This window comes from Coccinella septempunctata, chromosome 4 (assembly GCF_907165205.1).
Source record: "Coccinella septempunctata chromosome 4, icCocSept1.1, whole genome shotgun sequence".
NCBI lineage: Eukaryota > Metazoa > Arthropoda > Insecta > Coleoptera > Coccinellidae > Coccinella > Coccinella septempunctata.
This window is the reverse complement of record NC_058192.1, coordinates 16,936,801-16,962,104: the sequence shown is the minus strand read 5'-3', so window position 1 is coordinate 16,962,104 and position 25,304 is coordinate 16,936,801. Positions and strand designations below refer to the sequence as shown.

Genomic DNA, 25,304 nt, shown 5'->3' with positions numbered 1-25,304 from the left:
GGCAAACAATCGTCGGGAAAGGTTCAAAACAAATATGTTTTTTTCCAGAATGGATCGTCTACCCCCTTTTTTCGTTCGAACACGGCAGTTCCCGACTGTCGCCCATAAATCTGGAGCCACCAATTTATTTATCACGACTTCGGTAGGCGGCAAATGACAAATTCCCGCGAACTACAATACTTCCAAACTTGCTCCCGGTGAATTATGAACGTGTTTGTCGCGTAGCAAATCGGAATGCTAATTTCTATCGCCCGTACCGGTGGCATTTGTCAATTGACGTTTTCAGCTTTCGACAGTCGTGATTTCGACCCAATGTTGGTGTTGATTATTCACAAATATTGAAAATGGCGTTCTTGAAAAGGGTGGAATAATTATACCGAAAGCAGCAATAGGCTAATAATACACAATTTCCATTATTTGGTACTTTGCAGTAATTAATCGCATGAACTGTTTCGACGGAAACAGAACTGTCGTTATGCCAATTTTTCATTGGTCTATAGGCGATGGATGTATGGGTGATCGAAGAATTAGGAATTAGAAAGCCTGGACCTCTCTGACTAAGTACATCCCATCGGCAAATCGTCCCAGTGAGGTGACAATAAAGAAAATAAGAAATAAGATTGGGAAAAGAAACCCACCCCCAAAATCCTCGAAAGAAATACTGTAAATACTGTATTAAATGGTATACAGATGATTCGTAAACCAATACTGGCGTCTTCCAGGCAGAAATACTTGCAATGGAAAGATGAATCTATCAGAAATGTGATATAGCGATACATTCTGTCGTTCAGGCTGCCATTAGAGCACTGAACTTGCACGTAATTGATTTTATTGGAGTGCCCAAGGAAACTCAAGAATTTGGCAAGAATAACAAGGTCTGTTTAGCCTGGGTTCCACTTGCCATGGAGCGCAAACTCCTTTCATTGGCCCCTGTGATATAGAAAAATGTACAAGAAAGGGTTTCAGGGAAAGGAAAAAACCGAAAGGGAATCTTCCTGGACTGGAAAACACCAAAAAGTTTCTTGGGACCTTTAACACTGCGAGTTCTAAGAATTATCCGGATCTTAGCAAGAATAAGCTACACCTCCTTACTGGATAACTTGCAGGGCATTGTTGTCTTGGGAATCAGCTAATGAGATTGGATCTAGCAGAAACTGGCGATTGCGGAATTTGTGAGGAGGAGGATGAAACTCCAGATCATCTGTAACAGTAGATCTGAAAGAGAATTGAGGAGGATCTGTCACTGAACAGGTCCTCGTACTACTCATCAATTGAGACCGACCTTCTCTATAGCCAGAAATGAGCTTATAGAATAGAATATTCTGTTTGCTTGTAACATTAAGATAATAGGAAAAAATTTACTCGAAAAAATATTAGGGTGCCACGGAAAATATTCATCTTCGGAAAACATCAATATCGTTAACTTTTGACGAGCAGTTTACGTTAGTAATATCGATTGAAATTTATTCTGGGAAGATTCTGCATCTCTTCATAAACTTTTTAGGGTTTTCACTCCCAATCTCTGAAACAAAATCAATTAAAATTGAAATCAACGATTTGCTCCTGCGTAAATCGGGAGATTGGGAGATTGGGAGTGAAAACCCTAAAAAGTTTATGAAGAGATACGTTAGTAATAGCCCATGCAGTATGAATGGCACAGAAACTTGCCGATAAAAAAGAAACTTGAAAAAGTTCTGGACATATCGTTATAATTTTTAGTTTCTGTCATATATGGTGAATTTCGAGTCACACTGTTTCGTTTATATTTTCTTCTTTTGTTTGAAATTTCCATTAACCCATAATAACCTAGTGTTACACATATGTAACGCAAATTTCACTGACAATTCTATTTTACTTCTCAGTAACTGTAGCTATTAGCGTTACATATATGTAACAACATTTTTCTCAAAGACCATACATTTTTCAAACAAAAATCGAGTTGTTTTTGTCTTGTAGACTCCAATAAAGGGTTTTTATTCAATTAGAATGATCTTTTTCTGCAAAAATAGAAACTCAGGTTAGTAAGGGTTAATTGCTTTCAATGATTGACAGTTTCTTACCTGTTCCTGGTGTTTCTTACTTTTGTATATATTTGGCCTACATGAGAATATTCTCGTCTAACCTGTTATAGTTTCAAGAAGTTACTATCTGAGTTCTTATCTCAGAGCTGCAGACAATGTTCCATTCAGGGAATCGCATACTCCTTCATAAAAAAATATATGTGTATAACACAAGGAATGAAACGCATGATGGTGTTGGTATTTATTTACTTCTTCTACAATGGGTGCATGAACGATTCTGAAAAATGATGGTGCGAAAAATAGGAAGAATTTATTGTTCTCATCTAGCTGAAACTAATACATCGAGATTTTTAGTCAAATATCTGGCACCTCAAAATGAAATACCCTTTTCTTCCCACCAATATTATGAACAAAAAAGAATGATTCACTATACAATGAGTAATTACGTTACATTTTTTACAATATTCAAATGTTACTTAATTTTAAAATAGTCAGTTCTCTTTTTTTCATTGGAAGTAGTAAAATAATTAGCTTGCAATAAAAATTTTCACGATTCTTAGATTTTCAGTTTAGTACCTTACTTATATTAATTAATAGTAATGGCATTTTATTCGCTATTCAATTTTATAGAAGATCAATTCCTGATTGAGGCGGTGGCAAGTGTACATTTAAAAGAAGTGATATCTTTTGATGGTTCGTGGTGTTTTATCTCTTAGATCTTTTTTCATTGTGTTCTTAGTTGATTTTGTTTTTGCCCCATATCCGTGATTGGGAAAACTCGTTGATAGTTAGGTCTCACGGGTTATTCTCGTTGTAGTGGATACAGAGAAAATGTTTGAACGCTATCAACTTACGTAGTCGGGTATACTAGCGTCATATTATTCTTTCTCGAAGCTTTATGTTAACCCAATACATAACAGCATTCTTCATAGGGGACTTTCAAAGAGAAATAACATATATATTGATGATGAACAATAAATTACAAATCTGGTATTTTGATTCTAATTGTTTCTGAATTTCTTGTGATTGTTCGAAGAATATATTAAAATTCATGAAAATCTTCGTCCTCCTATTTAATATCCTCACTTTTGCTCGATATAACTCATTTCGGTTCCTTGTCCCCGTGAAGAAAAGTTCGGCTGAAAGTTTTTAGTATGCAAAACAGATACCAGCTGAAGCTGTACTCTTACTTTTGGTGCAAGGTGTTCCTCTATTCTTACGACCTAAATGGCTCGTTAATAACATGGAAATTCTGCGACGAAATTGCCATAGATTTAGATAGGCGTTTGCGAATTTCATATACAGTTCCTGGTTTATTAACTTTGCGGCAGAAAGTTCCTAATTTCTTTTATGAAGTTGTGGGCTTTTCTGGGGTGTTTTGCTTAGTTGATTACAGGATACAGGTTGATTACACTTATCCCCAAAGTAACAATGTATCGAAAATTGTGGTTAGAAGGTGGTCAGGAGTTGAGGTTAGGTTATTATTATATTAATAATTCGTTGGATAGTTTATAAAATCAAAATAAGAAACTAAGAACATATCAAAAACAACTCATGAACAATAACAATTCTTGTATGAATCGCATTCTTTCGTTATTTTCATTAACTTGGAACTTTTATTTAGATTTTTCGACATGGTCAGTAAAACTGCAAATGCAGCCTTAAGCAACTCCATACCACCCAATATGAAATTTTCATATTTAATGCACTCACAAAATTTTCGACTAGACAATTAAACAAGCTATCCAAAAATTGTTTCTTTTTCATCATCTTAAGGTGGTTGTATCTAATCAGGGAAGAAAAATTAAATGAGAGACCCATACTATTTTTTGACCAGAAATAACCCCCTTAAATTGTTTCGCAAATATTCATTCCCAGCTTGTATAGGTGTTGTACATTTCCATAAATTTCACTTGCATTTCTCGTACGATCATAATTAACTACTCGATCAATTAATTAAAATCAGAAGGAACTTTTTATAGCTTTTATAGAGCTGGGTCATATTTAAATATTAGTTAGTTTTGGTGGTGTACATGAGTCAGCACCCACTCTCAAGGTCAGGTAGTGGAACGGCGGCGACGCTCTTTGATTTATGTAAAATTACAATATTCCTACTTTGGGTGACTGCTGACTGCCTCTGTTCTATTAATATGTGGTCTGACTATTTTATTCTCAAATATTTTCAGCCATTACAAATCTCTTAAAACGATATCGTTAAGGCAGCAACTTCTGTGGGGTACTGGCCCACCGCGTTTCACCATATTACTGTCTGACCACTTCCTTAAGTTTTCTGTTTTATAAACTAGCTGAGTGACTATTTTCAATCACTACAAAACACTTGTAGAGTATGTTGTAATTCTATATACCTACATCAAAGCGCGTCGCCGCTAGATGTTCCACTACCTGACCTTCAGAGTGGGTGCTGACTAATGGACACCCTCAATACTAAATCATATTTAATTATGAGCCATTACAAAACTCGGACTATTACTCTGATATGCGATAACTCAGCGCCAAAGCAACGTTGAGATATTCTGACTGCAATAATCTGAAGAGCATTAAATTACCTGAAAGAGCTTCAGGGTAAAATTATTTGACGAAAAAATGTTTCGTTGTTTTTCCAAAGACTACTGATTACTGATTGCTGGGTGTGTCAGAATAGATCTGAATATTCAACACTAATGAGTAGTTTAACGTTAATATGGCCATAAATTTCAGTATAAAGGAAATTGAATTTGCAAAAATCTAGGTTAACAGAGACGTCGGAGGAGGCTAGCGTTAGACCTAGTCAATAAAATATCCTCTGTTTCACTTGGTAGTCATCCTTGGATGAATTATGCGGTACTGGGGAACTCATATAAGAGACTGATCTATCGCTGCTCTCCTTAAATAACGACACGTTTTCTTTACCTAGATCTTTGCTAGTTCAATTCCCCTTGTGATTTTGAATACTAATGGTTACAACCTTTTTTCCAGTACCACTATATTTTTTTCTGAGTTACAGCCTGTTCAAAATAACCTAATTTTTGTGTGTGGTATCGTTTAATCTTTCTAATTTCTTACACCGGTCGAATTTATTGCTCTGTATCCACTTCCCCGAGACTTACAAAACTAAGGAACACAATAGTCTGAGAGTTCGTGAACGGCTTCCTCGGAGCAGACCGCAAGCCGTTTCGCCCGCTAGATCCTGGTCGAGCGGTCCCAGTCCGGATGCTAGTCGCTATCTGGGGGCGATCCCGGCAGATCCGGACTCACCTGTCCGCCTGCTATCTGGATCATCCCGTCCATGGGGTCCTGGGACCAGAGGCTCAGATCGGCGTCTCCCTGAAATTCGGTGAGGTTAGCGGGGGTCGGCGGCGGCGGCAGGGGGGGTGACGGGAAAGGTTGAGACGTATTCTTCGGGAGTGATTTATGGAATCCCCGAGCGCGTCCCGGCGCCCGTAAATTGCCGGGAGGCGCTGGATGGGTGGGGTGTGAAAAATGACGCGGCCATTCGTATTCGGCGTGATTCGATTGGGGTGAAGGGGAAGGATTTTTTTTGAGGACCTTGCCGTTTTAAGAGAGATGTTTCTTGTATATAAACAGTTGGGGAATAAGGTACAGTGCGTTTCAAGGGGAAGTTTGTACTTGATGATGAAAGTGTTCGGATGCCATTTTTTTATGTGTGAAAATTGAAATATAAAACGACTTCTGTATATACAACCTTCTTCTGTATAACAAAACGCCAAATATTCAAAATGAAGGAAATATCGAAGGAAACAACTACATTGAAAGACTTCATTAAATAACATTATAAACATTTACTAATTCATGACATACTCTTGTATTTTTTCTTGTTGAGACTTGATTTTTTATAAATTGAATCAATCACTTTAATTGTTTTTTCATGTATGAATTTTTGTATCTACAGGTTAAGTCTTTGACTGTTACAAATATTCAACAGTACCTTCCTTTGGTCAAAAGAAACACTTTTCCTACATCATTTTTTCCGTTAAAAAAAGCCATAGTTTCAATAATGAACAAAATTACCTTCAGAATAACTAGCTAAATCCTGACAGTACACATCTGTGGATCCTCTAAAAACAGAGTTGTATTCAGCCAAAGTACCCAATTTTTCGAATTTCACAGATATTTTTTTAATTTTCAAACATCAAATTACTCGAAAACGGCGCATTATACGAGGGAATATAAAGAATACTCTTATTTTACAAAATATTCATTGCATAGCGTCCAACTTTGTTTCAAGAGTTGGGTTCTTTGAATTTTTGGTATTTTTATGGTACGAAATGGTCGTTATGAGAAAACTGGAAGACGTGGGTGATATCTTGTGTTCGAAAAAGATCCATCAAATGAACGATAAATGATAAATATATTCAGAAATTAATTTTATTCGATAAAATCGTTTGGTAGATAGAACTAAAAATAACATTTTTTTACGGGTTTTCAACAGCCTGTATCTTTCAAACCGAGCCGATTCGGAAAAAATGTTGAAGGAAAAGTGTTTCTTTTGAACTCCAGAATCTACTGTTGAAATATTTGTTAGAGTCAAAGACTCACCCTGTACAAAGGAAGATAGAGAAACGATTTTTCAAGGTTAACCTTCCTAAAAGGCAACGGTAAGCATGAATGCTCTAGAGCGACAACATAGGAGACAAATGAACAAAATAAACTCTTCCTAGTGGAGTATGCAAGTCAAAAGAAGGTTTTTTTCTGTTAACGTCTTGCAATCAAGGTTTAATATCGAGGTAGAGGCTTCCTCTAGCTCTTCGTAGTGCTCTAACACTATTCGGCATTGTGTCAATGAGGTTATCAAAGAAAGTTTAAGAAATGCACTGCCAAATGTTCGTCTAAGCATTGCCTCCCCAAACACATATCACTGAAAAGAGTTGTTAGAGTCATGATATGTTGATCCCGTCCTCGCCACACTAACATTCGACCATCAGACTCATACAGACCAAATCTGGGCCCTTTCGGGAAAAGGCAGGACCTTCATCTAAGCGTGTTTCAGTTCTCATATTCGAGAGACCTTACATTACACGCCCCTGCTTCCTACCAAATCGCGGGTGCCTGTCAGATCTTCTTGCCCTTGAATTGAAGGTATGCAATCTATTCCGGATATCTTAGTGTTAGCTTGAAAGAATGAGCTATCAATTCGGGATGCTGTGAAGAAGGAATTTCGTCTTACAGTTAAACGTATCAGCCGATCTTGTGCGACGTTTGTAGCTCTGGATTTTCCACCTCCATGAATATGGAGGTGCAGCATTTGCAGCTTGAGCTGTGTACTTTTAACAGTCTCACTCATGATTAAACCTTCTGCTCAAAGTAGCATATTTTTGTAGTTGAAGTAGAATTCGTTTCCGTTTCTATTATTTCCAGACCCAAGCTGAGGTCTATCAATGAAAAAGTCACAGAACACCACCTTACACAAAAAAACATACTAAATGGAGTAAAGTATTCTCGGTACCATTTCGATATGTGAAAAATTAAAATATAAAAATGCTGCTGAAGAATTTCAATGAATATACTCACTTATACTTCCTAATAAAACTACTTAAAATGGAAAAACTAAAAGTAAACTTGGTTTTGGCATCTTTTTGTCAAAAATGTGCTTCTAGAAAATGAGTATTCTTTCGTAAAGATGCTTGATTTTATCTAAATTTATTTTTCGATATAGGGTGTTTTTTTTTGAGGTGTAGAAGTATAGCGTTTTCAAATAGAATGAAACACATTCTAATCATGTAATTGCTTTGTTATAAAATAACTTTATGTCATTGGAGATCAAACATGTAGCTTGTTTTTCATGAGCCTATGAAATTCCGGTGAATCGGATAACCGGCAACAAATCCTCTTAAAAAACACCCCTTTGTGTTGCCCCGGACGTCCCCCGACGTCGCCCAATTAACCGTATTCCTAATCTATACTTCATTCACTTTTATTTTAGCAGTCGGTTGGCCATGGAAATTTGACACATTTCACTCTGTATAGTACGAAAATGTGGGGTTATGAGGCTTGTCAAAACATTTTTGGGTTTTAAATCAACGCTATGTTGCCCGTTCTACGTGAAAGTTTCTGTTATTACGTATTTTATCACAATGTCGAATCTCTTCGGAAAATATGTGACGAACATAATTGAAGTTTATACAAACTGATTGAAGGCATACCAAATCCAGTTATTTCCATGGAAAATAGAAGAGATCAGTATAATATCATAATATGCACTAGCTTGAGTAGAGTTAATGTTCGTTATCTTCTTTGGCTAGAGTTTGAATACGTTACATCAGTTGTAGATTTCAAAAATATTAACCCGAAGATGAAATGCATATGATGCAGTGGTTGGAAACGGGTATCTCCCGAAGGAATTAACAGATAATTACAAGAATGTTAAATTCTTCAACAAAAATCATCTTGCATCAATATAAGTAAAAGGAATTGAAGGAAGTTTCAAGTTAAGATGAACTCCAGCTTTGAACAAAAATTTCACATGAATAAACGAGTAACAGGGTAACTCGCGCGTATTTGTGGCTATTCATCTTAATACATTGATGTAACAATAATTATTAGGTATTTATTAGTACTTTAAGACATTCACATTGTATAGGACAAGTCAAATGAAAAATTGAAAAATCCATTTTAGGGAACTAATTCTCCGATGACATTTATCGAAAGTCCTGTAGTAAACTTTTCGCATTAATTCACTCAAACATAAAATTCTCAAATGCCACCACTTTTTTGGATCTCCCAATAGAAGGAAATTCTTTGTCATCCTCTTCATTCACAATCTTTCTGATTGTGGAAATATCCAGCTGAAATATAAGTCGTTTAGATTCAGATGAAACATTATATAAATTCTCTTACATTGAATATGTTCGCTACCGTCTGACCTATTGTGGATTTTAGAATATCAGGGTATAACTATTTGAATGAGCGGACCTGAATTCTAAATAGCACTTCCTGAAACCTTGTCTCTTTTTTCAATCACTTTCGGCATTTTCGTAATAAAAATTGATATTAGTTGTGGCAACGGCGTTATGACATTAACGACATTTCATGAGTGCCAACCTAATTTCGTTCTAGTTACAAAAACTTGAGAAAATTATTTCATGGCCAACCGACTGCTAAAATAAATTTGAATGAAGTATAGATTAGAAATAAGGATAACGTAAACATGCCGGTGTACACCACTTACATATAATATTTAATTACCATAGAACTATCTGGGTGGGCGGTCACGGGAAGGGGCGGCTTGAGGAGCGATATGTCGGCCGTCCGCGGAGGGCTGGGGGGCGGTGGCACATTGACCGGCGGCCCCAGCCAAATCGGTATCCAGCCGCAGCAGAGGTCGAGGGTGGCTCTGCGGAGGCCGCGGTGCAGCACCAGGAACAGCGTGGGGTTCACGATGGCGTGCACGTATGATATGTGTAGGGTTATCTGTGAAAAAATATTTTATTTCAATGATTAGATCATGAATCTATCGAAACTTGTCTAATTTTCTATGATAGGGCCCCATATTCATTTCATAAAAACTCTCTAGAACAAGGGTTCCCCAACTTTTTCAGCTACGTACCTAACCCTATTTGGTTTTGGTGGATCCCTATTTTGCTATGCAATTCGAAGTTTGGCTATTATCATTTTCTACTTGGAAAGAAAGAACCAATTTTTGCAGTAAATAATATAATTACGTACCTACTAAAAGTTTTGAAATATTTACTATAAAGGTGAGTTTTTGACTCGTACAAATATTTTAACAGTAGATTCTTGAGGTTAAAAGAAACACTTTTTCCCATACCATTTTTTCCGAATCAGGTTCTGATAAAAAAATATACATATTTTAAGTTTTCATAATGAGCTGGAAAAACACAATTACCTTCAGAATAACTAGCTAAATCTGGGACACTACACATCTGGGGACCTTTTGAAAAAAGTGAAAAGTAACATTCGGTCAAAGTACCCAATTTAAAAAAAAAGACTATGTTCTGAAATTTATTACTTTCGATAAAACCGTTTGTGAGATGGAACTAAAAATAATTTTTTTTCATGGTTTTTCAGCAGCCTGTATCTTTTAAACCGGACCGATTCGGAAGAAATGGCAAAGGAAAAAAATTTCTTTTGACCTCGAGAATCTACTGTTAAAATAATTGTACGAGTCAAAAGCTCACCTTGTATAAAGAAATTAATGTGAAGAGTGTAACTTTTTTATATATTTTTTCATAATACTACTAGAGAATAACAGTACTTTCATGTTAGTGAGGTTTTCCGGGTGTGATTGTATTAAGTATCAAAACCTTTGGTTGGCTCATTCCAACTTCATAAGGGCAGGAAAAAAAATCGCAGAAGCCGTATTATCAAAACATGATGCGGCTACAAAATCTGGTAAAAATTTTTTAGCAGTTTGGTGTTTCTTTCCCAAAGGAAAATTCAAAAGTTTGCATTATCATTGAATGAAGAAATTGATGGGAAATTTTTCCAAAATTTGTTCCGAATTTTTGTTACTTTCCCAGTATTAATGTTAAAAATTTCTATAAAACTTTCTTTATGCTGAATTTTCATTGTTCTAGTAATATCTTCGATATTCGTGTGGGCCTTCCATGTAATTTTTTTTTAATAGCCCCTGCTTAGATACAACTCCCTCAAGATGGCACTTGAAAAGCAATTTTTAAATTTTTTTGCGAAACAAATTTTAGGGGTGGCTTTTTCTACACCTTGCAATACACCACCAAACGTTTTTTTATTGCCGCCCCACTCCCATAGAATGCCTACCCAATTTCATTTCTGCCAAATTTCTGGTTTCTAAGAAAACAATTCAAAATTGCTTTTCAGGTGCCATCTTCAGGAGGCTTTAGCAAAGCATGGCTTGCTTGAAAAAAATCATATGAAAAACCCCAAATTTTTTATAAGGATACAAGGAATCGCCTCTTGAATTTTTTCTTTTCTTCTGTGTTTCTATACGACGAAAAATTATTTTGTTCCGAATTTCAACCTTTTTTTATTTTCGTCAGTTTCAAAACGTCCAACCCATTTTGGAAAAATATTCAACCATCAACTATTTCTGAATTAATTTCTCGGTAGCACTTAGTCCACAAAAACTGTTCTCACCTCGTGGCCGAGTGGGCTTCCTACTATTGGATGATTGACTAAAGTTACGAAGAAAAGCGGTCCCCAGAACAGCACGTACGCCGCTGTTATCACAAGGAACATTTTGACCCTCTGTACACCATCCCTTTCCATTCTGTTGAGGTACTCCCGCATTTTTCGGTGCTCTTCTAACGCACCTGTCGCCTGTTGAAGAAGGGAATATGTAATTAGAAATAAACAAAAAAAAAGATGACCGAAGATAAGTTCAAAGTATTGATCATTCGCAAATATACTCGATATGTCAAAGGATGTTGGGCTCAACTTCTTTGCTTCCTTTGAGCTGAAACTATTGCAAAAAAAGATTGGCTTGGATCTCGCGTTGTAGGAAAAATAAATAGGAGTGATATGCCCTAATAAACTGAAGTGAAATTGTAAAAATTTTGTTGCCCTGACGCAACTTTGTGGTCAAGAAATAAGCTTGCTTATCAAAACGAAATGGACATGATAGTTGCCTATTTGATATCACACCCATCAAATTTTTATCGCAGTAATAAACGGACTATGCCTTGTGTACACAATAAGCCGATGGGGAGAGTTGCATTATTGGCGCATACTGAAAGTTTTAATTATTGTTTATTGTTCTGCTATGCAAATTCAGGACTATATAGGACCGGACCGACATCATTGGTTGGTGGTTCAATTATTAAATTCAATCAGCATCGTCGTTGGAATGGAATGAATATCGAGTACTGGTTATTGTTTGGCAATTTTTCGATTCCCGACATAGTGGAAGAGCTACGAAACTGTAATTGATAGCTTATTTGCGTGATCATTGAATGAGAAGGCATCCATGATTATTCAATTTGATTGAACAGCTCTGAAATGGTGTTATCTTCATAGCTCTTTATCTCTGCTGAATCATTTTATTTTGTATCATGTGGAGATCCATTCTTCCGACTTTCAACTATTTTTTGATAGGGAAAGAAAGTTTAATTTAAAAATTTAATGGCTGAGGGACGGTGCAAATAGTATCGGTAGCTTTCGTGATATTTATTAGCTAGCAATTGCTTTTCATTGCGTCATTCTTCATAGCAATCAGATTGGAATTCTGTTCTTAAAATTCCTACCGAATATGGTCGGAATATTAATTCCACTTTGTCAACTGTACAGACAGTAGGAAAAATCAGGGAAGGCTGCATGGATGGTGATGGTAAGCACACTGGCCGTCCAATAACAAGTCGTTCAAATTTCAATATCGAAGAAGAGAGTGAGTGTGCACTTGAAAATCCAGAAACATCAGTATCAGTTCGACCTAAAGACAACACAGCGAAGAGAGTGCACCAGGAGTTATCGAACTCCACCTTTATGCCAAATTTTCATGGAAAATTTTTATCAGTGCCTGACGACTCACCGAACCTATTTTTACCTATATGTGTGCTGTTTCATACAAAACCCTTTGATTGCTGACGAAAGAAATCACATTTTGAAAAAAATTGCTTTCTCACTGCAATTCAAATCTCGTTTGAACTGGGGACACATTTCAGTGTTAGTTCCTATTCGTGATCCATTTGCTAATGGAGATTTCACCAGTCGGAATATTCATTTTAGTCGGCTGCAGAAGCCACTCTACCATTTCCGCTGGAAGCTTTTATTATTTCTGGAATCGTTTCGCTTCTGCGAAATTCTGACACCATTTTCCAGTTAAGTAATGTATTCATTTTATACCACCGCCTCCTAGAAATTGAGAGAATTTCAAATAACATTTTTTCCTCATTGCCAAGGATTCTTGTGGGTACTGTGTTAAATATAGATTCAATGTAACAACAACTACAACTTCTTGTGGGTATACGTTGTTGTATTTTCCCCAAACAAACGATATCCCTTCCTTTTAAATGAAATTAACCAGTGGAAGGAGAAATTTTGATGTTAGGAGAAACTATCGATGAATCTGATATTTAAAGTGAAAAATCAGACCTCGGATTTATTTATAATCTTCAATACAGTATTCAGGCGAACTTCATACTTGATGATGGTCGATGGCAGAGCAGGAGCAGATATTTCAGTCAAATGCATTCACGCATTGTTGAACAAATTTCCAGCTGATATGCCATAATCCTTATAATCTTTAGAAATGTTTGAAGTGAAAATGAACAGATTGCCACTTTCCGTACTTGGCTCCATCAAGGTAACTTAGGTTTTCCCGTTCCCCGAGCGAAAAACATGAAGACAAATGAGGTTCTATAAAATTCGCCCAAAAATAACAATTTAAAGACAGGAAAACAATAACCGCTTCTCCTTGAATGTTCCTACTTAGAATCTTTTCATTTTGGTCTGTCCTTCGCCCATTTTGTGATGGCATAAACCACCGACAAAAGAAGGAAAACATAAACGAGGAATCAATCGAATTATTTTATCCATCTTCTACCCGGCTTCATATCTTTTCATTCACCCGAAATACAATTCGTTACATCCCCAACCGTTTTCTGCGAAAGTTGGTCGTCGGACAGATGCCCAAGTTTTGGGAACAAACAAATCCTGCGGCCATACGGAAAAACGACAATCCGGCTGAAAAACGATTGTGTTATGAAACTGCCGCCAATATAATGCGACGTGTTTTCAGGCCTCTGGAGAAATGATGCCTCTGGAACTCTGCCGGATTTCGGGGATGGATTGATGAGAAGGAAAGAATTCGTAGTTTTTATGTAAGAAAGTTTGCCGAACATGGGGCGATCAGGTTATGTAATGGGAGGAGGGTTAGGTTTCGGGGCATATTTCTCGGTTTTGTTTTTGTGTCGCTCTGTCTTCTGCCTGTCCTGTTTAAATTAAATGAACCAGATTTTACCCCAGATTTTCATCGATGAATTTTTTGAACGAAAAAATGGATTCACGATGAAAACGTCGTTTTGTATCAAAATACAGATCGCGATAGCGATTATGATGTTATGGAGAACTTATCATAATTCGGTGCTGAAAATACCATTTGGGATTTTGACAATGAACCATCTCCTTGAAATAGTTTGAAATCTCTGCAGCTTCTGCAAACAGCCTACAATACCTCATTTCAAACGGCACACCAAGTATATCTTTACAGCGTTAGATAGCTGATTTGACGGCAATATCAACAGTATGCCATACCTTGGCTAAAAGTCTACGATTTATGAATAATTGGGATTCTTATGGAAAAAATAGTGAAAATAGTTACATATTTTTAATATTTCTGCTGAGGAAAAATTTTTCACCAATTTCAATTCTGTCAACATGTAGTATAGTAACACTGTTTGCTATTCGGACCGAAAATGTACAGGGTGTTTATGAGAAGATCATCAAGTTGGACAAATCGAATTCATCAAAACTCAAGAGTAGAGTTCCGGAAATACAGGACGAGTTTTTGACTCTTACAAATATTTCAACAGTAGATTCTTGAGGTAAAAAGAAACACATTTTTCCAAAAAAATTTTTTCCTAATCGACTCGGTTTAAAAAATACAGGCTGTTAAAAAATCATAAAATTTTTTTATTTTATCTCACAAACGGTTTTAGCGAATGAAATTAATTTCGGAATATAGTTTTCAATTTCTTTGATGAATCTTTTTCGAACACAAGATATCACTCACGTCTTTCAGTTTTCTCATTATGACGTTCCAAGAAAATAGCAAAAATTACAAGGACCCAACTCTTGAAACTAAGTTGGACGGTATATAATGAATAATTGGCTAAATTGGCTATATCTTTTTATCAGGACCGAACCGGCAAAAATTATAAACTAAAAAAGTGTTTCTTTCAACCTCAAGAATCTACTGTTAAAATATTTGAACGAGTGAAAGACTCACCCTGATAGGGAGAATCTTGATTGACCTGTATATTCCCTTCAAACATATTTCATAGCAGGTGACCCATAATTTGCTCAAGATTTAAAATAGAAATTTGAAACTTTCCAAGATTTTTATATCTTGCCCATTTGAATGAAGACTCGAATTACCTATGTCATAGAGTGTTTCTCAAATTTCTTACTCTTACTAATATTATAAGTGAAGTAAATGAAGTGGATTTTATAATATCTTTTATTAATCTAATTATATGCGTATACAATTCTATAGGATCTAACATCACAGTTAGCTCGAAATAGTCAAGAAAATGTTGAACAGTTTTCACTTCACGAAACAAATTTATCGGCTAATGAAGATACAGCAAGCTGAAAAATTTGAATTCGTGAAAGACGCCAACGCTGAAAATCTACCGGTAACGCAATAACTTCAACCCTCCTCGGGAAATTTTCTTCCGATCTCGTTTTCCCTTTATCTAGGAACGGGCAGATTTCCAGACCTTTCCACGCTAATAAAACGTGGAAGTACGTGACGCGTCCCCGTTTCGGGCACGATCGAATCGAATTTGAAAAAAGTTCGTTATGAATTCAAACTGCATTGCATGCATAATAGGTTCATTTCGGCTTCGGACTTATCCTTATGTTTTTTGAAGGGTGAAGGAGGAGACGGGACTGGAATTTTGAATCGACCTTTCCTTACTGCTAGAATATGGCTACTCGCTATATTTTATCATAATCTAGAAGGTTTGCACGAGAGAGACGTCAGAACAGGCATTTCTTGAAGGACATGCATTTGGGTAAATTTAAAGGACACGGGTTTTGTAACTTGAGCAAAGTTTTCACAGGAAATGGATTAAAATGAGAATAAAATTAAAATAAGAAGATGGCACCATCGGCCAATAGAGCTTTCTTGTTATGTTTTATTTTGATCCTTTTTTTATTGGCTATACAGTTTGAGTCTTTGTATATTTCAACAGTCGACTTGAATATATTGAAAACGAATAGATTGAATGGAAAAATTGAACATTCTGAACTATAGGGGAAAGTGGGGGAATTGGGAACACTTAATTTCAAGCGCTGAAAAATTATACAAAAAATCAATAAATGTTGAAGACAGGGTCGCACATGAGGAAGTATTTTTCATCTAGCTGTTCCCAATTACCCGCCGTTCCCAATTACCCCACTCTCCCCTACTAAGGCATTTCAAATGAGGTATTTTAGCCCAATGTCCCATTTCAATATTTAGGGGTTGGGGTTATGAATTAGATTTTAAAAGTTGTCCCCGTCGAATCAAAAATCGAGGTGTCCGTGCATTTTTCCGAAATAAATTCACTCCGTCTGTTATTTTGTGTTTTTCGTTTTTAAGTCCATCATGTACGTACAGAGTGGGTCTTTGACTTGTAAAAAGATTGTGAAAGCAAATTCTTGAGGCCAAAAGAAACACATTTTTCCTATACCATTTTTTCCGAATCGGCTCGGTTTAAAAGGTACAGGCTGTTGAAAAACCATAAAAAAATATTATTTTTAGTTCTCACACACGGTTTCATCGAATGAAATGAACTTCGGAATAGAGTTTTTCATTTATTTGATGAATCTTTATCGAACACAAGATATCACCCACGTCTTCCAGTTTTCTCCTTATGAACATTACGTACCATAAAAATAACAAAAATTCAAAGAACCCAACTATTGAAACTAAGGTGGACGCTACCTAATGAATATTTCAACGTTTTGTAAACTAAAAATATTCTTCATATTTTCTCGAATAATGTGCCGTTTTCGATTAATTTTATGTTCAAAAATAAAAAATATCTATGATATTCGAAAAATTAGGTACTTTGGCTGAATGCAACTCTGTTTAAAAGTTCAACAAATGTGTAAGTGTCATAGATTATGCTTGTTATTCTGAAAGGAATTTTGTTTCTCCAGGGGTAGCATAGCTCATTATGAAAACTTAAAAAGGCTCTATCATTTTATCAGGGCCGAATCGGAAAAAATGGTATAGGAAAAAAGTGTTTTTACTTCAAAAATCTACTGTTAAAATATTAGTAAGAGTCAGAGACTCACCCCGTATATCATTGAATTCCCAATAATCAGGTTTGCAAAACATCGACTACAGAAACAACCAGACTACAAATGGTATCATTTGTACATTAGAGTACAGTCTGGCATGTTTTATATATTTAATACTTCCTTTATCCATCAATTAGATAATAATTTTCGACAAAGAATATCAGAGCAAGTTTTATAATGTCAGATCTTCTATTTAAAATGTAGATCTGAATATGCATATATCAGAAATTTCAACCTCAAAACCTTGATGTCAGGAAATTCGAATCCACTGGTACTTGTGTTTCCAACGCAAGTTGCCGAACTGTATAGTTTGGAAATTGAGGTAGCTCCATGTGTGGATTCCAATTTGTGGCTTGTATTTGGAACAGTTACAAAAAAATTCTTGACTTTTTACGGTCTTAGACGTCGATTGAGTCGCGCAACCTGTCTCGTTGGAACTTACCCTTTCACCAGAGGCGTTCATGCAGGGACCGCCCCCGGTAACGTTCACTAATGTCGTCACTAGGCCCGCCACCCTTACTGCTTCAACGTTCGCCTTCGTGAGGTCTTTGTGCAGTTTTTTCAAGTGAAACAGAGTCAGAAACACACACACTAAATTCACACCTATCCAGAGCGCGTTCAGGATGTAATGCCGCAAAGGGCCGTAGATGAGGGGGCAGGAAGGGGCTTTGTGCCCCCCCTCTCCGGGGGCTGCTAGTGCACCTGCAAAATGAAATTCAGATCTTGAATTGATGTGGACGATACTTGATGGAAAGCTATAAGTAATTGAGAAACACCAGAAGTTGTTTAGCCACTATATTTGTGTCTTGAACCAGTACACTCTCATTCCTCTGAAGATGCTTTTGTAAAAGCGAAACACGTGAAGTGGTTAAGGTTCCATTTTGAATTTAACACGTTGAGTTTTCGATTAGATTTGAATTCTTTATGTTCAGTTATTCCTTCAGATTGCTAAGGACTAAGAATGTGCGAGTTTTTGTTGATTCATGAATATTCAGTTGGGGATTCATGTCCAAGTTGCCAACCCAAAAGTTTCGAGAATCACCGAAAAGGAAAGGAAATTTCATAAAGAATTTAGTATGCCCTAACAACAGACGCGTGCTACCCTTAATCCATCTTCAAACGGTAAAACATTTCCAACTGAATTTGATTTGAAAACATGCTAAAGAAAGTAGCATGAAAGAAAGATGAAACTACCATTCTGAGTAACATTCCGCTTTGTGGTCATGCAGAGCACACAAAGTTCTACATAGACCTTGAAAAAAAAATGAAACTTGGAATTTAAAGCCAAAATCATTGGCGATGTTGCCATCTTGCCGGGAAGATCCCTCACCTGATAAAAAAGTTGGTCCAAGGTTGATCGTGATGGATGCGAACCAGATCATGAAGGTACCGAAGAGGACGCACTGTGGAGAGTCCATCAGCAACGGCGCGTCGGTCAGGCCGTCATCAGACCCGTCGTCGTCCTCTGGAAATACAGGGGAGTCGTTCAGGACCGTCGTCAGCATGTTGACGGTGGCGACGGTGACCAGGAGCAGGAAAGCGGTCTCGACGAGCGAGCACTTGTGGACAGGCTGGCAGTGGAGGATTGATATCCCTAGGGGAAGTAGCAAGGCAGCTCTTGCACAGTCCACGAAGCCCTGGTGGAAGAGTAAACCTTGGGACCACCTGAAAATAAACAGAAGTTTGATAAAAAAAGAAATGGTGTTGGTTTGGTGGCTCTGCATGTTGTCGTATGGTGGTAGTCCAGTCAAATCGACATTGTAGGAGGACCTGATTCCAAGAACAATGTGAATATCCTAGAATGTGCCCCTCGAGGGAATCATAACTTTTTGTGGCCATGAATGTTCCGTGTTTTGTGCTTTTCTGTTATATCTCTCTAGAAAATAATACTAATATCGACTAAAGATTCCGAATTGCCGAATTTTCTCTTCATTTTATTTTTTTTCTTGTTATTCAAACCTAGAATGTCTCATATTTTCAAATAGAACTTTTTGGTTTAGGAAGCTGCAGAGGTAGTGAGGATTAGTTCAGTGTTTGCGTGACAGGTGGCGCATCGTGGTAATAATTGGTTTCGCTTAAGACCCATACTACGGTTGGAATATTTAACGCTACACTGTACTGCTGAGGGACAATGATCCCGAAAGCGGTCTACAGTTGTGTTTAGATATTTCGACTTCTCTGGGATTTCCTACGCTCTTTCATGACTAGCTCGCATTATTGGAACGACAATTCTATGAAATTGTCTCTTCTTTCTATGATACTCTTCATTGTTCCATTCTTTTCTGGGAGAAAAAAAAACAAGAATATCAACTGAACATTGGCATCTGATCGAAATAAACATCTTGAGGCGAATATCCCTGACATAAGTTGTCTGTGATCCCTATCAATTGTTGAGCAGGGTATTGATATACGTATACTTCATTCAAATTTATTTTAGCAGTCGGTTGGCCATGAAATAATTTTCTCAAGTTTTTGTAACAAGAACGAAGTTAGGTTGGCACTCATGAAATGTCGTTAATGTCATGACGCCGTTGCCACAACTAATATCAATTTTTATTACGAAAATTCGAAAATGCTGAAAGTAATTGAAAGAAGAGACAGGGTTTCAGGAAGTGCTATTTAGAATTCAGGTCCGCTCATTCAAATAGTTATACCCTGATATTCTAAAATCCACAATACGTCAGACGATAGCGAACATATTCAATGTAAGAGAATTTATATAATGTTTCATCTGAATCTAAAAGACTTATATTTCAGCTGAATATTTCCACAATCAGAAAGATTGTGAATGAAGAGTATGACAAAGAATTTCCTTCTATTGGAAGACCCAAAAAAGTGGTGGCATTTGAGAATTTTATTTTTGAGTGAATTTGCGAAAAGTTTACTACAGGATTTTGATAAATGTCATCGGAGAATAAGTTCCCTAAAATGGATTTTTCTATTTTTCATTTGACTTGTCCTATACAATGTAAATGTCTTAAGGTACTAATAAATACCTAATTATTATAATTACATCATTGTATTGAGATGAATAGCCACAAATACGCGCAAGTTGCTCTGTTACTTGTTTATTCATGTGAAATTTTTGTTCAACGGTGAAGTTGTATCTTAACTTGAAACTTCCTTCAACTCCTTTTACTTATATTGATGCAAGATGATTTTTGTTGAAGAATTTAACATTCTTGTAATTATCTGTTAATTCCTTCGGGATATACCCATTCCCAACCACTGCATCATATGCATTTCATCTTCATATTTTTGAAATCTACAAATGATGTAAGCCAAAGCAGATAACGAACATTAACTCTCCTCAAGCGAGTGCATATTATGATATTATACTGATCTCTTGTATTTTCCATGCAAATAACTGGATTTGGTATGCCTTCAATCAGTTTGTATAAACTTCAATTATGTTCGTCACATATTTTCCGAAGAGATTCGACATTGTGATAAAATACGTAATAACAGAAACTTTTACGTAGAACGGGCAACATAGCGTTGATTTAAAACCCAAAAATGTTTTGACAAGCTTCATAACCCCACATTTTCGTACTATACAGAGTGAAATGTGTCAAATTTCCATGGCCAACCGACTGCTAAAATAAAGTTGAATGAAGTATATATACTCCATTCACTTTTATTTTAGCGCTCGGTTGGCCATGGAAATTTGACACATTTCTCTCTGTATAGTACGAAAATGTGGGGTTATGACGCTTGTCAAAACATTTTTGGGTTTTAAATCAGTGCTATGTTGCCCGTTCTACGTAAAAGTTTCTGTTATTATGCATTTTATCACGATTTCGAACCACTTCGAAAAATATGTGACGAACATACCAAATCCAGTTGTTTGCATGGAAAATACAAGAGATCAGTATAATATCATAATATGCACTAGCTTGAGGGGAGTTAATATCAAAATCAATTTTCGGGAACTTATTCTACGATAACATTCATCGAAAATCCTGTAGTAAACTTTTCGCACTAATTCACTCAAACATAAAATTCTCAAATGCCACCACTTGTTTGGGTCTCCCAATAGAAGGAAATTCTTTGTTATCCTCTTCATTCACAATCTTTCTGATTGTGGAAATATTCAGCTGAAATATAAGTCGTTTAGATTCAGATGAAACATTATATAAATTCTCTTACATTGAATATGTTCGCTACCGTCTGACGTATTGTGGATTTTAGAATCAGGGTATAACTATTTGAATGAGCGGACCTGAATTTTAAATAGCACTTCCTGAAACCCTGTCTCTTTTTTCAATCACTTTCGGCATTTTCGTAATTTTTCGTAAGCTTAATTAACGATATTTCATGAGTGCCAACCTTACTCCGTTCGAGTTACAAAAACTTGAGAAAATTATTTCATGGCCAATCGACTGCTAAAATAAATGTGAATGCAGTATATATCTTGTGTGATTTCCTTTCAATTTTGTTCCACTATGATTTATTCGTATTCCAATGGTGAAAATTTTATTTTCCGCTAAAAAACCTTCACAGTAATGCCGAACGATTCTTCAACAAGCTAAAAACGGACCATTAGGCATAGATAAAAATACAATGCGTGACCTAAACTTCATGATGAACGAATGATTGATGATGATTTGTGCGCATCTCCCTATTCTAAATTCCATATTTTTTCAGGTATGTGCTGACGGCTTCTTCAACTTTCCATACACGTGAGTAAATATTTTTATTCGGTCGAATTTTCCAACGAAAGTTGTTTCGTGCCTTGCTCTCCGGACGTCCGAAGCTCTTCAGAGCAAATTGGGACAAACAAATCTCACGGGGCCGCAGGATGGCTTTTGGCTCCTTTCCAGTGCTCGGTTATGCGATCTGTCATGTGGCAAATTCAGAAATCTCCGACGTTCTCCGTTATTTTCTTGTCGGTATGGAAATCACGCCAAGGTTTCCGCATCCTCGTACGTTATACTGCGACCGACGTTCATTAAGGAAGTGTTCCGAGCTTGATTGGATCGTTTTTCCCGAATTCTTCGGCAACATTTCATCTGTTCATTTTGTTTCGGAGTTGCGAACGAATTTCAGCCAGTTTTTACGAAGTTCGCAACGATCTGAAAGAAAACATCTGCTGAATTGCTGGGGTGATTTATGGGGGTAATTAGATAAATGGTTCACAATTCCGGGCGCGCTATCAAAACCGTTATTTATAATACTCTCGAGGAATTAAAATCGAGCAAAGTTTGAATATACACTACACTTTTTTGGATCGTTTTTGCTCAGTAAATACTAATGATACGATTGGTTGGTCTTACGGATGATATACTGAAAAACAATGCGAAAGTTGTATCGTGAATAACGCGTTCCCAAGCATCACTGAATTAGTGGAACAATATGATGAAATGAACCTAATTCCCGATTCTAATAGTTGAGTTTTGCTATAAAACCTACATACAAGACATACTAGTCTTCTATTTGATTACGATATAAAAAGTTTATTTTGTTATAATTTTCCTTCTAATAGTATATTTATTTTAGCAATGTGATGACATCAGGTCTTGGTTAGTGAGCATCGTTGGCAGACAACCAAAATTTTTCGATATGCCGTAAATTTTTTCATTCCATTCTCTTTTGGTGAAGTTAGAGATAGAATATTTCGAAGATTGAATATTTTGGAGATATTATACAAGGTGTCCCGGCACATGGTTATAGCTCAATTAATTCCTGACCAGAATATCAAAATTCGGGCCTTGGTTTTCGAGATATTGACAGTTTTGTTGAATTCGTCGAAATCATCACCTCATTGATTGTTTCCAGTACCACGACTACAAATTCTGATGTTTTGTTTTTTTTCCAATCGAATATTGAATCAGCCTATTCAACATGATCAAAAATTATTCCAAGGTTACTATGTGGTGTGCTCAGAAAAAAATTTACTCGCACAATTTTTTTCTAAAATTTTTTCACCCAAATTTGATCGTTCTTGTTATGAGAAAATTATACTCGCCAACTTCTGGCGTAACATGCCGAAATATTTGAGTACAATTTTTTCATAGCATGAACTATCAAATTTGGGGAAAAAATGTGAGAAAAAAATAGTGCGAGTTAATTTTTTTTCTGAGCACACCATAGTAACCTTGGGATAATCTTTGATCATGTTGGGTAGGCTGATTCATCCTTAATATTCGATTGAAAAAAAACAACAAAACATCAACTTTTGTAGCCGTGGTACTGAAAACAAACTATGAGGTTATGATTTCGACGAATTCCACATAACTTGCAATATCTTTAAAACAAAGACCCTTTCACTAAAACCGAATTTTGATATTCTGGTCAGAATAGAATTGAGCTACATATCATCATGTGCCGGATTGTAGTCGGTTTCCAGGACAACTTGTATAATATTTTGTTAAAAATGGCTATGCTTTTCAAATTTTTTCATGATTTTTGCATAATGAGACAATCTTGTTTCGAAGTTATACAATAGGCTTTCTGATTTTTTGATGTTGTGAGAAGTATATTTCATTCTTTTTATGTTAAAATACAGATTACAGGGTGTCCCTCGGAGGATGTCTTATTGGACGTTCTTCTAGAGAACTAATCACAATTTTGTGCTGGAAATTTGCATGTTGTGGTTTTTGACTATGAACTTTCACCCTGAAATATTTTCAAACTTCTGAAGTTTCCGGTTATACCGGAAACAGCCTACTACTTCTGCTATTATGTAGTACTATAAGACTATTTGCTGCCTGGACCGAAAATATACAGGGTGTTTATGGGAAGATCATCAAGTTGGGCAAATCGAATTCATCCAAACTCAAGATTTTAAAATTGTAACCACCATTTTTTATGATTTCAGTCGATTATACGTAGAAGAAAATAAACCTTATACCTTAAATGAAAACTCTCAGAGTTATAAAGGAAAAACTTGAAACAAGGAAAAATATCAAATTCGAACTGCCTGATTACTCTGTGACTTCCTTAAAACACAAAAAGGAACTAAAATCCGATGTTTCGATCGATAATCTTGTCATTTCATGAAATGTACCTAATAAATGTTTCTTTGGATTGTTGGAATCCAGAAACAATTCATAAAATGTAAAATTTTTTATCGAAACGTCGGAATTTAGTTCATCTGAGGTTTGTAGAAGTTTGATCAGGCAATTCGAATTTGCTGTTTCCCTTATTTGAAGTTTCCTCACTTCAGTTATTAGGTTGCTTTAGGTAACCATTCCCTTTTTTACGTAGAATCGTATCGTATCAAAATATATACATAGAAAAAGTGAAAATTCAATAAGTTTAACCATTTTATTTCTAATAATGAAAGGAAGGTTGTTGAACATATCAGTATCTAAATCACCCCAACCAACAAAAGGTCTATCATTTTTGGCCGAAGAAGTGGGTTGTCATTAAAAAAACCTCAACAACCCTCTAAACCTCGTAAAGGGAGCATGACAAAATCTCCCAACATGAAAAAGTATAATTGATTAATGAAAATTGACCTGCTCGAGCATTTTTCGACAAAATAGTACAATACGTATCTATGATATGCTACTTTTTACTCGCTCTGTGTATTAAGAACTTGATTGAATAATCAGAGTAGGTATTCTCGTCTTAACATATCTGACTATTGTACTCGATTAAAAAAAAGGGATTCCATTATTCCTTCAACGATATTCAATGAAAAGTACACTACTATGAAATTTGCTGTGAAGTATGAATTATTTTCTATACCCCTCGTGAAACAAGAACACGGTGTATTCATCTCCTTCAGGACATAATTCTCATCCCCCTCATAATCTTAGCGGCCGATCTGACTTGGCGGAATTAAATTCTTCGCGTTCCTTCTCGCAGTTAATTGCCTATCCCGAATAAGCGACGATGAAAATATCAAGTTGGATTTTTCGCGAGGTACATCACAATGGTGCGATATTTTTTTCCCCCGCTTAGTCAACACTCTCCACGCTTCTTTTACCGGATTTCCGTGCCCCCCCGGTCCTTTTGTAATAGGCCTCGTCCGGGACGGTCCCAACAAAAAGGAGGATCGGGAGACACGCCATTTCAATATTTATACCGGAGCAAGTGGGATGTAATGAGGAAGGCGGGAAAAAAGAGGATTATCCTTTAAACATGTATATTCTGGGAGAGTAAAGAGATAGGAAGGGCTTACTTAGCTGATGGGAAACGGTGAAAGGAAAGGGAATACCTAATTAATTCATCACGCAAGTTTTCTATATTTTGCATGTTTGCTTGTCACCTTTCCTAACTGGCGCGCAAATGAGAATTTCTGTTTTCTTTTGGACACGCTTTGAATACTGCCGCCTTTATGTATGCCTTTGCCAACTTTATGTGTTA

At 36.3% G+C, this 25,304-nt stretch overlaps 2 protein-coding genes across 2 annotated transcripts in view; one reads left to right on the top strand and one right to left on the bottom strand.

The window, feature by feature from the left end:
* LOC123310850 (midasin) overlaps nucleotides 1-25,304 on the top strand; it is a 169,482-nt gene that overhangs the window by 10,141 nt on the left and 134,037 nt on the right. The gene's annotated exons all lie outside the window — the stretch shown is intronic.
* The window catches only part of LOC123312528, an 86,356-nt gene continuing 65,944 nt past the window's right edge, over nucleotides 4,893-25,304 (bottom strand). The window contains exons 3-7 of the mRNA XM_044896990.1: nucleotides 18,319-18,653; nucleotides 17,431-17,690; nucleotides 11,115-11,297; nucleotides 9,225-9,449; nucleotides 4,893-5,345 (exon numbers count right to left, since the gene is read on the bottom strand). Of these exons, the coding sequence (XP_044752925.1) occupies nucleotides 5,235-5,345; nucleotides 9,225-9,449; nucleotides 11,115-11,297; nucleotides 17,431-17,690; nucleotides 18,319-18,653 (1,114 nt within the window). The 3' untranslated portion in view covers nucleotides 4,893-5,234. The remainder of the gene's footprint in view (nucleotides 5,346-9,224; nucleotides 9,450-11,114; nucleotides 11,298-17,430; nucleotides 17,691-18,318; nucleotides 18,654-25,304) is intronic.